The 13,096-nt window shown below is 51.5% G+C and overlaps 1 protein-coding gene across 1 annotated transcript in view; it reads left to right on the top strand.

The window, feature by feature from the left end:
• Positions 1-13,084, top strand: part of L3mbtl1 (L3MBTL histone methyl-lysine binding protein 1) — a 26,460-nt gene extending 13,376 nt beyond the window's left edge. The window contains exons 12-22 of the mRNA XM_055602443.1: positions 1,835-1,986; positions 2,405-2,481; positions 2,957-3,042; positions 3,211-3,321; positions 3,717-3,831; positions 4,185-4,284; positions 4,457-4,657; positions 4,765-4,814; positions 7,579-7,736; positions 8,363-8,425; positions 11,515-13,084. Coding sequence (XP_055458418.1) covers positions 1,835-1,986; positions 2,405-2,481; positions 2,957-3,042; positions 3,211-3,321; positions 3,717-3,831; positions 4,185-4,284; positions 4,457-4,657; positions 4,765-4,814; positions 7,579-7,736; positions 8,363-8,425; positions 11,515-11,649 — 1,248 coding nt within the window. The 3' untranslated portion in view covers positions 11,650-13,084. The remainder of the gene's footprint in view (positions 1-1,834; positions 1,987-2,404; positions 2,482-2,956; positions 3,043-3,210; positions 3,322-3,716; positions 3,832-4,184; positions 4,285-4,456; positions 4,658-4,764; positions 4,815-7,578; positions 7,737-8,362; positions 8,426-11,514) is intronic.
• The last annotated feature ends 12 nt before the right edge of the window (positions 13,085-13,096 follow it).

Raw genomic sequence — 13,096 nt, 5'->3', positions numbered from 1 at the left:
TGTGTGTGTGTGTGTGTGTGTGTGTGTGTGTGTGTGTGTGTGTGTGTCGGGGGGGGGTCGCTGGTTATACATTTCCCCCAGTTCCCACTTTCATCTTGTCTTCATCCATTTTTTTTTTATTACCTTTTTTTTTTTTTTAAGTGTTTTGTGTGTGGATGCACACGGCACACAGCACACACAGAGGTCAGAGGCCAACTTGTGGGAGTGGGTTTTTCTCCTTCTACTGGGTGGTTCCAGGGATTCAAACTCAGGTTTTGTGATTTGATGGCAGGTGCCTCTACCCCTGATCCATCTCACCAGACCTCATCCATTTTTTTTTTCCTGTTGTTGTTGCTATGAAAAAAAAAAAAAGTGTCTACACCTGGATAATATAGAAAGAAAGGAGCCTTATTTCATTCTGTATCTTCAGAAGCAGAAGTTCATGATCAGGTAGCCTTTTCTGGAGGCTCTGTGGCACATGACCCCGTGCTGTTGAAGGCATGTATGGAAGAGGTCATAGGAGTCAGGGGGGTTTAAACACAAGCTTGCTTCCTTCCTTCTTTTCTTCCTACCTTCTTTCCTTCATTCCTTTCTTTCTTTCTGTCTGTCTTTCCTTCGTGCCTTCTTTTTTCTTCGTTTGGGCTTTTTTGAGATAAGAGTTTCTCTGTGTAGCCTTGGCTTCCTGGAACTCATTCAGTAGACCAGGCTGGCCTCCAACTCAGAGACCTACCTGCCTCTGCCTCCGAATGCTGGGATTAAAGGTGTGCATGCCCAGCTTAAGCTTTATTTTTTTTTTTTTATGATTTATCTTATTCATTTGTGTGTGTGTGTGTGTGTGTGTTCTGTGCATATGCCAGTGCCTATGTCCTGCAGAGTCCAGAAGAGGGCATTGGAACCTGGAACTGAAGTTGCAAACATTTGCAGGTCGTGGTGATTGAGCAGCAAGCACTCTTAATCCCAGAGCCATTTCTCTAGCTTGCTTTCTATTCTTTTAATAAGTATTCCATCTCTCAGTGACTAGCCAAGGTCCTCCAGTCTTTTTCCTGCCCAGGACCCTTTGAGGGACACACCTAAGCCATAGCCTTCTCTGCTGCAGAATTCTCCCCAATACATCACAGAGGCCCTCATTGGCTCCGCAGCCTGGGTGCTGACTTGTGTCTGCTCACTCAGATATTCATCCTTTGGTTTGCTCCTCAGCTTATTATATAAGGGGGAAGTTTACCCTAGAAGCCCTTTCCTTTTTCTCTCCAACATCCTCATCAGCTCACCTCCTGGTTTTAATCTGTTCAGAGGTCGGTGGCAGCTTTAGCAGTTAAGTACCACATAATCCCAAGCAAAGAGTATGAGAGAGAGGGAACCCCCACTGAAAATACTTCCATACTGGCCGTGTAGCCTAGGAGTAAGAGCGCCCTTCCCAAATGACCTTATTAAAGGGCTAGGGACTCCACTATGCTATTCACAGAGACTATACTTGGGGTTAACAGGTTAACAGGTTAATAAAGTCCCGCCTCCAATTGTGACAGGAAATGCAGATTTTTTTAAGTCAGAGTATTTGAATGTGTTTGTTCAGGTAGGGGAGACTTGTCCTCTGCCAGAACTTTTGGGTAAATACATAGCCCCTGGACAGTCACTTATCTTCTCCCACAGGTCAGCTTGTGGAGATCACTGCGCTTAGAGGACAGAAAGTCCCCAAGTGGCCCAGAGCAACCCTCATTCCCAGCCCATCTCTCCCTGGTACCCATTTCCCATGCTCAGGCAATCCTCATAGAAAACCTGCTCCTGTGCTTGCCATGGGCTCTGGGCTAGCTGCCAGCTAGCCTGGCCCTGGCTGTGGCAGCCCTCTTCTTACTCCTAGAGTCCTCCACCTGTGGGCTTCCAGGTGGGCATGAAGCTGGAGGCTGTGGACCGCATGAACCCATCCCTCGTCTGTGTGGCCAGTGTGACTGACGTGGTGGACAGTCGCTTCCTGGTGCACTTTGACAACTGGGACGATACTTATGACTACTGGTACTGGGGCCTGCTGGGGAGGAGATACCAGGGGCAGGAGGCATCTCCACTAGGACCTCAGACACTGTGGGGCCCCACCCAGTCCACACCTGGTAGCCAGATCTTGTTCTAGATTGGGGAGGGGTAGGTAGTGAGCTGCCCTGTGGACCTGAGCTGTGTCAAGAGATACATAGCTCACTTTTTCCTATTTCCCTTGAAAATACCTTGGCTGAGATGTGCACACACACCCTCATAGATCTCCATTAACTGTTGCGGTGTGCTAGAGCTTTCAGTTAATGTGGCAGTTTTCTGACCTTACCTTAGCCATCTCCCTTTCACCAAGAAGGGGGCTGCAGAAGTCCCTGATGCCATGCTGTGAGAACAGCAGGCTCAGGCCTCCCCATGTCTCCTGGGGCAGTGACATACTCTTGGGTTTCAGGTGTGATCCCAGCAGCCCATACATCCACCCGGTAGGCTGGTGCCAGAAGCAAGGAAAGCCCCTCACCCCTCCACAAGGTGAGGCCGATGCCTGAGCATGAATCCTTCCCAGGCCTGGCTCTCCCACCTTGTCTTATTCATGTTAGACATGGTCCCTGTATCTCATTAGCAGGCCCTTTGGGATCAGAGTTGGGAACAGATAGGGCCTGGAGCCTTGATTTTTGTTTTTTTGTTTTGTTTTGTTTTGTTTTTTTGTTTTTTGTTTTTTTTGGGGGGGGTGTTAGGAAAAGAAAGTTAGATGACTACCTTAAGCATACAGGGGTCTCAAGCAAAGGACATATATGTCCTCTCTCCTAGGGCCTGGGAACTGGCTTTGTAAACTAGGCTGGCCCTGAACTCACAGAGATCTGCCTGCCTCTGCCTCCCAAGTGCTGGGATTAAAGGCATGAGCCACCATACCTGGCTTCCCTCCATGTTCTTGATCCCAGTTAGGGACAGAGAGTTCCCTGAGTCACCTAGCTGGCTCAGATATTGTTCTCACCCTCTTCTCCAGACTATCCAGACCCTGACAGCTTCTGCTGGGAGAAATATCTAGAAGAAACTGGGACCTCAGCTGTGCCCACTTGGGCCTTCAAAGTGGTAAGTTGCCTCTTGCCTTCCCCAGAACTGAGCTTAGGAAGCTGTGCTCCTGGCCAGTCAGCCATAAGAGAGGTCTTGGCCAAGACACAGTCTCTCCTGTGACTCTCTTCTTGGAGCCTCAGATCTTCCAGGCTGGGCCCCAGTCTGAAAGCACCTGTCTCCCCACAGCGACTCCCCCACAGCTTCCTGGTCAACATGAAGCTGGAGGCTGTAGACCGCCGGAACCCAGCACTGATTCGGGTAGCCAGCGTGGAAGATGTGGAGGACCATCGGATAAAGGTGCCTCTGGGACCCTAGGCTGGGGGGAGTGGACAGGTCAGTGGGACAGGAATTCTATAGAATACTTAGAGGTCAAAGGCATGGCATGCGATAGATGCTGAAGATCTCAGATCTCATTATCTCCTTATCTGTGATTCACTTTTATGGGCTTGGATAAGCCCCCCTTTCCTCTCCAAGCCTTAATCTTATCATCTTTAAAGGGTCTCTAATAATTGTTGTCCTACATAAGGACTGAATGGAAATGATGGCATTTTAACTGGTGAAGCCCTCAGAACACGTGGCCAAGAGCAGTTACTGTGTATTCTCCCTCTCCAAGATCTTGGCCATGGCTTGGAGAGCAACTCTGAGCTGGGCTTTGAGAGCAACACCTGACCCCCAGGGCCTTTCTTTCCCAGCTCCGCTTTGATGGCTGGAGTCACAACTATGACCTCTGGATCGATGCGGATCACCCGGACATCCACCCTGCAGGCTGGTGCTTCAAGACAGGACATCCCCTGGAGCCTCCTCTCCGTGTGTACCCCCAGGACACGCTTTTCTTTCCCTCTCCACCAGTCTCTGACAACCCTCCCAGGGCTCCAGTACCCACAGTGAGCCTGGGATGCCTGTCCCCCTAACTAAACCCCAGGACATCCTGCTACACTAAACCAAGGCATGCCCACAGGTCCCAGCAAAGTATACAAGCGCTAAACCGTCCTTCCCAAATGACTGCTGGCACCCAGTGGCAGGAATGGTGGCACAGCTTGGCTCAGGATCAGGTCTCCAAAGAACTAGTTCCGAGTACTCTTCCCTCACATGGAAACTGTCCCTTCCCTGTCCCATTGCCCTGTCTCCAGGACTCCATGCTGACTTCTCTTTCCCTGCAGGGTCCAGAGAGTCCAGCTCTGCCTCACCTGGGAGCTGCCCCTCTCTCAGCCACAGGAGCCCACCCCACACAAAGACCTCCAAATATAGTTTTCACCACCGGTAAGTAAAGTCACAGGTGAGACCCAGAGGCAAGCAGGTATCATTCAGGGAGAGTCTTTTACAGCTGTGGTTTGAGACCCATCAGCCTTCCCCAAGACATGAACAGGACCAAGGTTAGGGAGGCTCTGTAGGGACCAGTGGGTCTGCCCAACTAAAGCCTTCATCTCCCCAGGAAGTGCCCCACTCCTGGCTGTGATGGCTCCGGCCACGTCACAGGCAAGTTCACAGCTCACCATTGCCTCTCTGGCTGCCCATTGGCCGAGAGGAACCAGAGCCGGCTGAAAGCAGGGGAGCTGTCCGACTCGGAGACCGCAGCCAGGAAGAAGAACCTGTCTAATTTGTCCCCAAGGAAAAAGCCTCGCCATCATGGCCGGTGCGGAGGCCAGGGTGTCAGGTCCTGGGCTTCACGGGTGTGGGGCCTCATGTCTTCTTGAGCCAGCCACTGATCCTCTGCTGCGGCCCTGGTCCCTCTCTCTCCAGGATTGGACGCCCTCCAAAGTATCGCAAGACTCCACAAGAAGATTTCCAAGGTGAGTACAGGTCCCCTGCTTAAGGTCCCCTGTTAAGTGGGTCCCTGAATGCCATGTGGTTAATGGGATCAGACACCAGGGCACCAGACAGAGAGAAACTGGGAAGGAGGCTACTCCTTTGAGTCTTTGGGTGCCCAGGACAGAGGCCAGAACATAGGATAAGGCCTGGAGTGGCATGGCTTCTGGTCCCACAGACCTGCTAGGAGTCTGTGGAAATGGTGAGATGTGGGTGGTGATGTATTTCCACAAGGTGGAGCAATGGCCCTGCTCTGTTCTGCAATTCTAGGCGTCCTCAGGAGGCCATGCCTGCCAGCTGTGTGTGACCTTGAGCAAGTTGCTGAACATCTCAGAGCCTCCCTTTCCTCACTGGAAAGCATGGAGAAGCATCCGCCTTTAGAGTCGATGGTTGAAATGATGATGGTAGCTACTACTGTTTACTGAGCCAGGCTTTACATGTGCCCTCTCGCTGCTCTCCAGCCTCCTGCACTGTGTCTGAGGAGAAACGGGAGGTTCAGGGATGAAGCCATTTGCTCAGGGTCATTCCCCTGGTGAGGCGCTGAGCTGGGATTCAAACTCAGACCTGACTTCTGCTCTCCGGCAGTAGGCTTAGCACCCTATGCCCTAATGTCCTGTCAGTGCCCAACCCTGTTGGATTCATTTGCATGGATTTCCATAACAAAATATCAAAGAGCAGGCACGTAGTTCTCAAAGTTCTGGAGGGACAGGCAAGGTGTGAGGACTGGTGTCTTCCTGGGCCTTTTTCCTTGGCATGCAGACTGCTTGCACCCATGCTGGTCTGTCCTGTGTGAGCATCGCTGGTGTCTCACTGTGCAGTGTGGTAGGCGGCTAAGAAGGTCCCAGTAAAGCGTTCAGCACAGCTGCACATCAGTCGTACGCTTGCGCCTGAAAGACTCCTTCTTGCCTCTCTCTTCACTGTTTCTTCTTGGTGGAAACTGAAGGCAGCTCTTGTTGCCTCAGGCCAGAATGACAAGCATCTTGCCTGACTTCTGGGCATACCTGCAGGCTGTTTCATCGTCAGGCTATGGGAGGCCTTTCTTCTGCCTGCCAGGGTCAGCTCTCGGTTGCTGGATTACATTCTAACCACAAGAGGGCACCTCCTGACTGACTGTGTTCTTAAACTGTTGGTCCTGTGTGTATGAGAGAGAGACAGACAGACAGACAGAAAAGGGGAAGAGAGAGAAAGAAAAGGAGAGCATGGAAGATGTCACGGTGTGCACATGGAGATCAGAGGACAACTTTGTAGTTGTCTCAGTTCTCAGAGAGAACTCAGTTCTCTCTCTCTACCTTTATATGGATTTTGGGAATCCAACTCAAGTTCTCAGGCTTGCACAGCAAGTACCTTATGGACCTTTACCTGCTAAGCCGTCTCACCAGCTCAGAAGCCAGTCTTTCCAGTGGTTGTAGCTGTGGCCCAAAGAAGAAAAAAGAAAGGAAAAAAAAAAAAAGCCTCAGGATTCAGCCAAGCCCCTGAGGCATCTCAGGGACGAGCCTGGGTCTTTCACCTCCACAGGAGGGACACTGGCCATGCTGACCATTCTAGAGGAGACTCCTCACACATCCACAGCAGACCTCAATATAGGTTGTAGATGTGACCACTCCATCAGGGGACGGCACCTGGGATTTGGCTGTCCTCATTGCTCAGATGACTCACAAGGGTCATCCCTTTTAGCTGTGTGGCTAGGTGGTTAAGTAAAATGCTGTGACTGCTCCTGAGAGTCTGGCTCTGAGGAATAAGGTAGGACCCAGGGCATCAAAAAGGGTTTTGCGTGATGAGAACTTAAAATGTGGCCAGGCAGGGGAGGCACAGCCTTTGGATCACAGCTGGAGCTGGCCTTCAGTCACAGGGAAGGAACAGCCCCTCAGTGATGCTTAGGTGAGCCGTACACAGGCCTGGGAGAGATGCAGAGGGTAACAGTGGGGCTGTGGTAGAACCCGAAAGGCCTGGAGTGGAGATACGAGTTGCTGAAGAAGTCAAGAGGCTGAGGTGTAGGAAGTGGGTTGGGGCAGGACTGTCTGTAGCAAGCAGGGGCTTCCGTAGGCAAAATGGCACTGGAAGTGCTATACTCTGCATCCAGAATTAGTAGCAAACACTGAAAAAGAGCACTGACCCTAACTGTAGACCGAGGCAGAGTAGACCCCCAGGAAAATGGCCAAGCTGTGGAGGTCCCTGGACCTGCTAAAGAGCATAGGGTCAGGTTGTCAGCAGCTGAACTGAGTAAAGTCCAAGGGATGAATGCCAGACCAGACCTGCTGAAGAGGGAGCCAAGCAGAGTGGCCTCAGCCACCTGACCCATGGAGCCAGGGACTCCTGAGCAGGTCAGAAAGCAAGCTATAGGCAGCCCAGGCTTGGAGAGCTGATAAGAACTCGTTCTCTAGTGACAAAACTGCCCTAGACTAAGAGAGTTGGTCAGAGTCCAAAAGGACTTCAGAAGGGACACACAGAAGTCATCTCTGATACCAGGGACAAACTTGTCTGAACACTGCAGACTGTTTGAAGCCAGCAGCTCCAAGAGAGCATCCTCACAAGTCCCAGAGTACTGGGGTCCCTCCAGACAGCGGATGCTGGAGCCTGTGAGCAGGCAACCCATTGGAGCAGCAGGAATAAGCACCAGGTCCCCCACATGGCTCTGCAGGCTTACAATAGGGGCCCTGCTCCTGTCTGCAGTGCCAGCCAGCATCCCCAGTGGCACAGGCGTGAGCTGTCCTTGGTTCTAGGCCATCGTTTTCTGCTTCTGCCTTCTAGCCCTCCCTCCCAGTGTGGTGCACCAGTCCCTCTTCATGTCTACCTTGTCGACACACCCTGACCGCTCATTCTCTGTGTGCTGGGAGCAGCACTGCAAGCTCTTGCCGGGAGTGGCGGGCATCTCAGCCTCCACGGTCTCCAAGTGGACCATTGAGGAGGTATGCAGCCCTTCCTTGGCCGCCTCCTCCTCCTCGTCCTCCCCTGAGTAAGTCTCCCTCTAAAGCGCACCCTAGCAGGGCACTCAGGCCAGAGCCTGCTCAGATGGAGCCACATAGCACTCCTAACAGCCTCCAACCCTATGTTCAACCCTCCTAGCCTCAGCCCCTTTAGCTGCCCAGCAAGGCTGACCAAAACAGGCCCCTTGTGGCGGATAGAGAGGGTTTGTCCTATCAGTCAAGCTGAAGATCCAGCAGGACAGACATGCTTTAAGGAACAAGGAACCGACCTTCTGTCATGTGCCACCATACAAAGACGTGAGGATCCCCTGAGGTGGATAAGAAAGAACCTGCCCGGGCTGGAGAGATGGCTCAGGGGTTAAGAGCACTGGCTGCTCTTCCAGAGGTGCTGAGTTCGATTCCCAGCAACCACATGGTGGCTCACAACCATCTGTGAGATCAGATGCTGTCTTCTGGTATGTAGACAGAACATTGTATATATAATAAATAAATAAACAAACAAATAAATAAAAAGACCTGCCAGCACAGTCAAGGGCACTAAGACCATAGAGTCTCACCTCTCCCCGAGTCCCCTTCCCCTGGTCAATATATCTCCTTTGATTTTCAAGGTTTTCGGCTTCGTTCAGACCTTGACGGGCTCTGAGGACCAAGCACGCCTCTTCAAAGATGAGGTAAGGTACAAGTGCAGAGGGACAGAGATGGCGTCACTGCCACTGAGATGGCAGGAAACCGCTACCTTCACCAGCATTACCTGAGCCTGAGAAAGGCCTCTGATCAATCATAGTCACCCACGTCTGTAGGAGAAATCTTGTAGGGACTGTGGCCCCACTTGGGGATACTGTGTTCAGATTCCCTTTGGAAAGGAATGGATGCCCTGGAGAAGGGGTCCATATGCTCTTGTGTTCTCTGCCCAGGGCTGTTTGAGTTGAAGCTTTTTACAGTTTGTGGTGCCAGGGAGAGAACACAGCTTCCACCAGGCCGAGCAGGTACTCCACTACTGAGCTACATCCTTACATACCACTGAGCCCAAAGCAGATACTGGATGGCCTAGGTGTTGATGTCTGCCGCAGAGGTTCTGACATGCTGAAGCAAACACCCAAGAGCTCAGGAAAGATATGAAGCCATGAGTTGTAGGGGAAAGAATGCCAGGCTTGAAGGCAGTCTGAGCTGGAATCCTAGCTATGCCGATTTCAAGGGCTTGTCTCCGAGCACACATCATCCTGTTTTTAAAATGGAGGTAGAGCGAGTGCCTTGAGGGCTGCCTTGCAAGTCATTGTGACATTGTGAACTTTAGAAATAAGGAGTGGGTCTTCACTGAAGTATCTAGCATGATCATATCCCTGGCATGGCGGTGCATCTAACAATATCATAGTCAAATAGAAATCCCACCGCTATGCCAAAAGTCCAGTATGGGGAGACCTCTCTAAATGGCAGTCCAACTTTTTGTGTGCAGTTGCCTTTAAATAAAGAACTTTATCCGTGACTTTCTTAAGTTGTAGAGTTTGAAACTGGAAGGTGCCCTTCCGTGTGTTTAAGGCCTCTTTCCAAAACGATAGAAACAGTCCCCTGCACCAGTACAGTGTGGTCTCGGCTGCCCAGAGTGGCCCCCTGTGAGAAGGAGGGATGTCTTTAGACATGGCACGGTCCGCCTCTTCCGGTCTGGGTGTAGGTTTGCCCCACGTTGCTGATCTTATGTATGCTTCTCTGGGTGTCCAGCTGGACTCTTGTTTCCTAGAACCTTCTGACTAACATGGAGCAAATGCACCAAGCTCCTTCTCCAAGGGACCGCTGGTTGTTTCTACTTTTGTTTGTTTGGGGTGGGACGTGGTTGGGTTTGGTTTTGGTGCTGTGAGTTGAGCCCCGGGCTTCTCGAATGCTCAGGCTGCTCTCTGCCACTGCTCTGTGGCTATGCCCCCACCCCCACCCCAGATGAATTTTGACTGAGGTGAGCATCCAGCACCGCAAGGTTTATGAAATGTGTGTCCTTGAATCCACTTGCATCAAGACAGAACATTCCCTTCACACCAGAGAGCTCTGCCTTCTAGTCAGGCCCCACCCCGAAACATAACCACTGTAGATGATCACACTTTTCAGCACTGTGGGTCGATAGTGCTGTAGCTTGGCTTTGCCTGCTCTTGAGCTACGTGAGGGGGATCAGGCCCCAGGTGCCCTATGGCTCTCTCCTCGTTCCCTGTAGTACTGCGGGGAGGGGACTGTGTGGTGCTGTGTACATAGTTTCTCTCCATTTAATGAACAGACCGTCGTCCTGTTAACGGACATTTAGATCGTTTTCACTCCTGAGACCTTGCCCCGTACAACCACCTTCCCCTGTTTTTTTCATCTCGCTCTCTCCTCACAACTGGCTTTTCGCCTCCCTGACTAGAGTGCACACGAGTCAGCCTTTCACACACTCGCTCTGTCTGAGGGTGTTTGGAGTAAACTGTTGGCCTCATTAGTGACTCCCCTGAGCACTGAGACTCGTGACTTTTTCATACAGTGTTGTTACTTCTCCAATCCCCCACACCTTGCCCTCATGCACATTTCCTGTTACCTGTTAACTATTTTTTAAAAATAGTTTTTGAGCCATGTAAGGCCCACATAAATCATGTCAGGTGTTATATAGCCCTTAAATTCTTCCATTCTAGGATAGTACTCCCTTTTTTCCTTCTTTTTCTCATTTTTTTTTTCTTTTCTTGTGACTTTTTTAAAAGTGTAGGTCAGGACTAGCAAGTTGGCTAATAAGCAGGTAGAGGTACTGGACACCAAGCCTGAAGGCCTGAGTCTGATCCCTGAGACTCACATGATGGAAGGAGAGAGCTGACTGCCGAAAATTGTCCTCTGGCCCCCACACACACGTAGTGACATGCGCACGTCCACACTCACACACACTCACACATACACAAAATAAATAACTGTAGCAGAAAAAAAAAATTCAAAAACTAGAAATCAGACCCAAAGGCTTAGTGAGAGTCAAGTGTTTTCTGTCTCTCCGATTTGGGGGTCAGGAAGAGGTCAGAGGTCGCACCCATGCTGCAGCGTCTGCCCAGCTTTTTGTTCGTAGCACCGAGATTGTCTCGTGGGTTCCCCTGGGCTGCGCTGTTGTCGTTGTTTGTGTTTGCATTTCTTTGTTTTGACTTCAGGCATCTCCCAAGTGCTAGATCACATGTGTACATGTGGAGGCTGTTACCCAGGTTACAGAGTCCAGGCAGCACTTCGGAAGCTGATGACAAATGAGTGAAATTGCCTAGACCAGGAGCCAGGTTGTCCTCCCGGGCGTGAGACCTGCGCATCCTCCCGGGGCTTTGTGTGCTTGGCTTTGTGCTCAGCTGTCACTGTTTTGAAATTCTTACTATCAAGCAAGGCGCTCTGACTTCTAGTGGCCAGCCCCAGCTACACAGCAGCGGCTGGTTTCTCAAAGCTACCATCTGTGAGGGCTCCCACCATGATTTTCCAGTATAGGCGGTGACACAGACCAGTCAGCAGAAAGAGAAACTTGCATGTGTATGACACGGGGGACCAGACTGGCTTGCTCTCCTTCTCCATCCCCATTGCTCTCTTCCTTTTCTCCTTCCCCCCCTTTGTCCTTCCTCGTTGCCCTCTCTCCTTTCTTCCCCACCTGCCACATGCCCTTTCTTCCCTCATACCCCCCCACTTATCTGCCCTCATCTTTCTTTCACCTCTCTCCCACACCCCTCACGACCCCCCAACACACACCTTTTCCTCTTCCTTCGATTCCTTCCTCCCTCTCCCGCCCCCTCAGATGATTGACGGCGAGGCCTTCCTTTTGCTGACACAGGCGGACATTGTGAAGATCATGAGTGTCAAGCTTGGCCCAGCCTTGAAGATCTATAACGCCATTCTCATGTTCAAAAACACTGACGACACCTTTAAGTGATGGGCCCTCCTCCCACACTTGCTGGGCCCCCTCTGCAGAGGTGCTTTTCTCCTGACTTGAGTTCTGTACCCCTGTCCTCACTGTCTGACTAGGCTGGCCCTTCCCAGAAGGAGTCTGGGAGCAGAGGAGGCTGGGGGTGGGGGTCTTGGCCCTCAGTCCTGGAGTTCATTTGTCTCCAGTTGCCCCAGTGAGGGTGTGACTAAACTGAGGCCTGGCTGATAGGAAAGACTGCAGGTATCCTGGCTATGGCAGCCTGCATCTTCAGCCACCTTGGTTACTGTCTTAGGAATTAGGAGGAGCCGGTACAGTGGGCATCCTCTACTCAGAGCTGTGTTCTTTTTAGCATCTCTGTATGCTTTTTTCTCTTTGGTGCCTCTCCTGCTGAGAAGTGACCATGACCTTGGCATATATATTTACACTTAAAAGGTGCCACCTCACTCTCTGCTGTTGGCTGTATACCTTTGTTCTGCTGCCCAGTTCCTGAGCAGCACCCCCGACCCCCATCATGGTCCAGCCAGGCCCCGTGGCTCTTCTCCCGTAGTTGTGTAAGTCTCAGAAATATGGGAGCTTCCTTCTAGGAGCCTCTGGCTGTCTTTCCCCTTTTGCCTCTAGCCAGAGATGCAGAGCCAAGGCACCTTCCAGAATATGTTCAGTTCAGGACCACTCAGCATTGAAGTGGCCAGTACCAGGGTTTAGTTCCAGCAGAGCAAGCAGTTGGATAGAGCCCATGTTATAACAAGCAGGATTCAGGCTCCCTGATGCCACCTTCACATCCTTGTTGGGTGTGGGAAAGATGAAGTCTGGCCCAAGAGGCAGTACAGGCTAGGCTGTCATACACCTTGGAGACTTTGGCCTGAAGGGTAGCTCCAGAGAACATGGTGGCTGCAGCGTTCTATCTGTATCTGTGGATCTCAGCCAAGATATTGCACACGTGAGTGAGAGGCCCCGGCCAGCCCAGCCTCCTGCCAGGAGAGGGTAGCACTGTCCAGCACACAACCCCTGTGACATCGCATTCACTCTGTCCCTTAAACATTTCTCATTTTGCTCTTGAGTCTAACGAAGGCCACTCACAGTAGAGAGTTGGGAAGGTTCCCTGTCCCTCCTTTAGACTCTCTGAGCTCTCGTGCCCTTCTTGACACTTTCCAACAGTCGTTCACTGCCACCTAGGTCCCTGCTGGGGCCTGGGCCTGGACCTTTCCCATCTAAGTGGAGGTTCAGCCTCCATTCAATTACTGCCAAACATGACTCCCAGCCTATGCAGGGAGCACCGGAACCTAGCAGGAGCCACCCAGCCCATAGGTGGAAGCCAGTGCCAAGCTTCATCTGGTGCTGAGGTGGACCTGCAGGCTGAAGAGCAGGGCCATACCCCAGTCCAGTATACTTGTAAGTCATGTGTATGGTGTGTGTGTGTGTGTGTGTGTGTGTGTGTGTGTGTGTGTGTGTGTGT

Source organism: Psammomys obesus, unplaced genomic scaffold (assembly GCF_907164565.1).
Source record: "Psammomys obesus unplaced genomic scaffold, mPsaObe1.curated_primary_1811, whole genome shotgun sequence".
NCBI lineage: Eukaryota > Metazoa > Chordata > Mammalia > Rodentia > Muridae > Psammomys > Psammomys obesus.
This window is presented reverse-complemented; position numbering and strand designations above follow the sequence as displayed.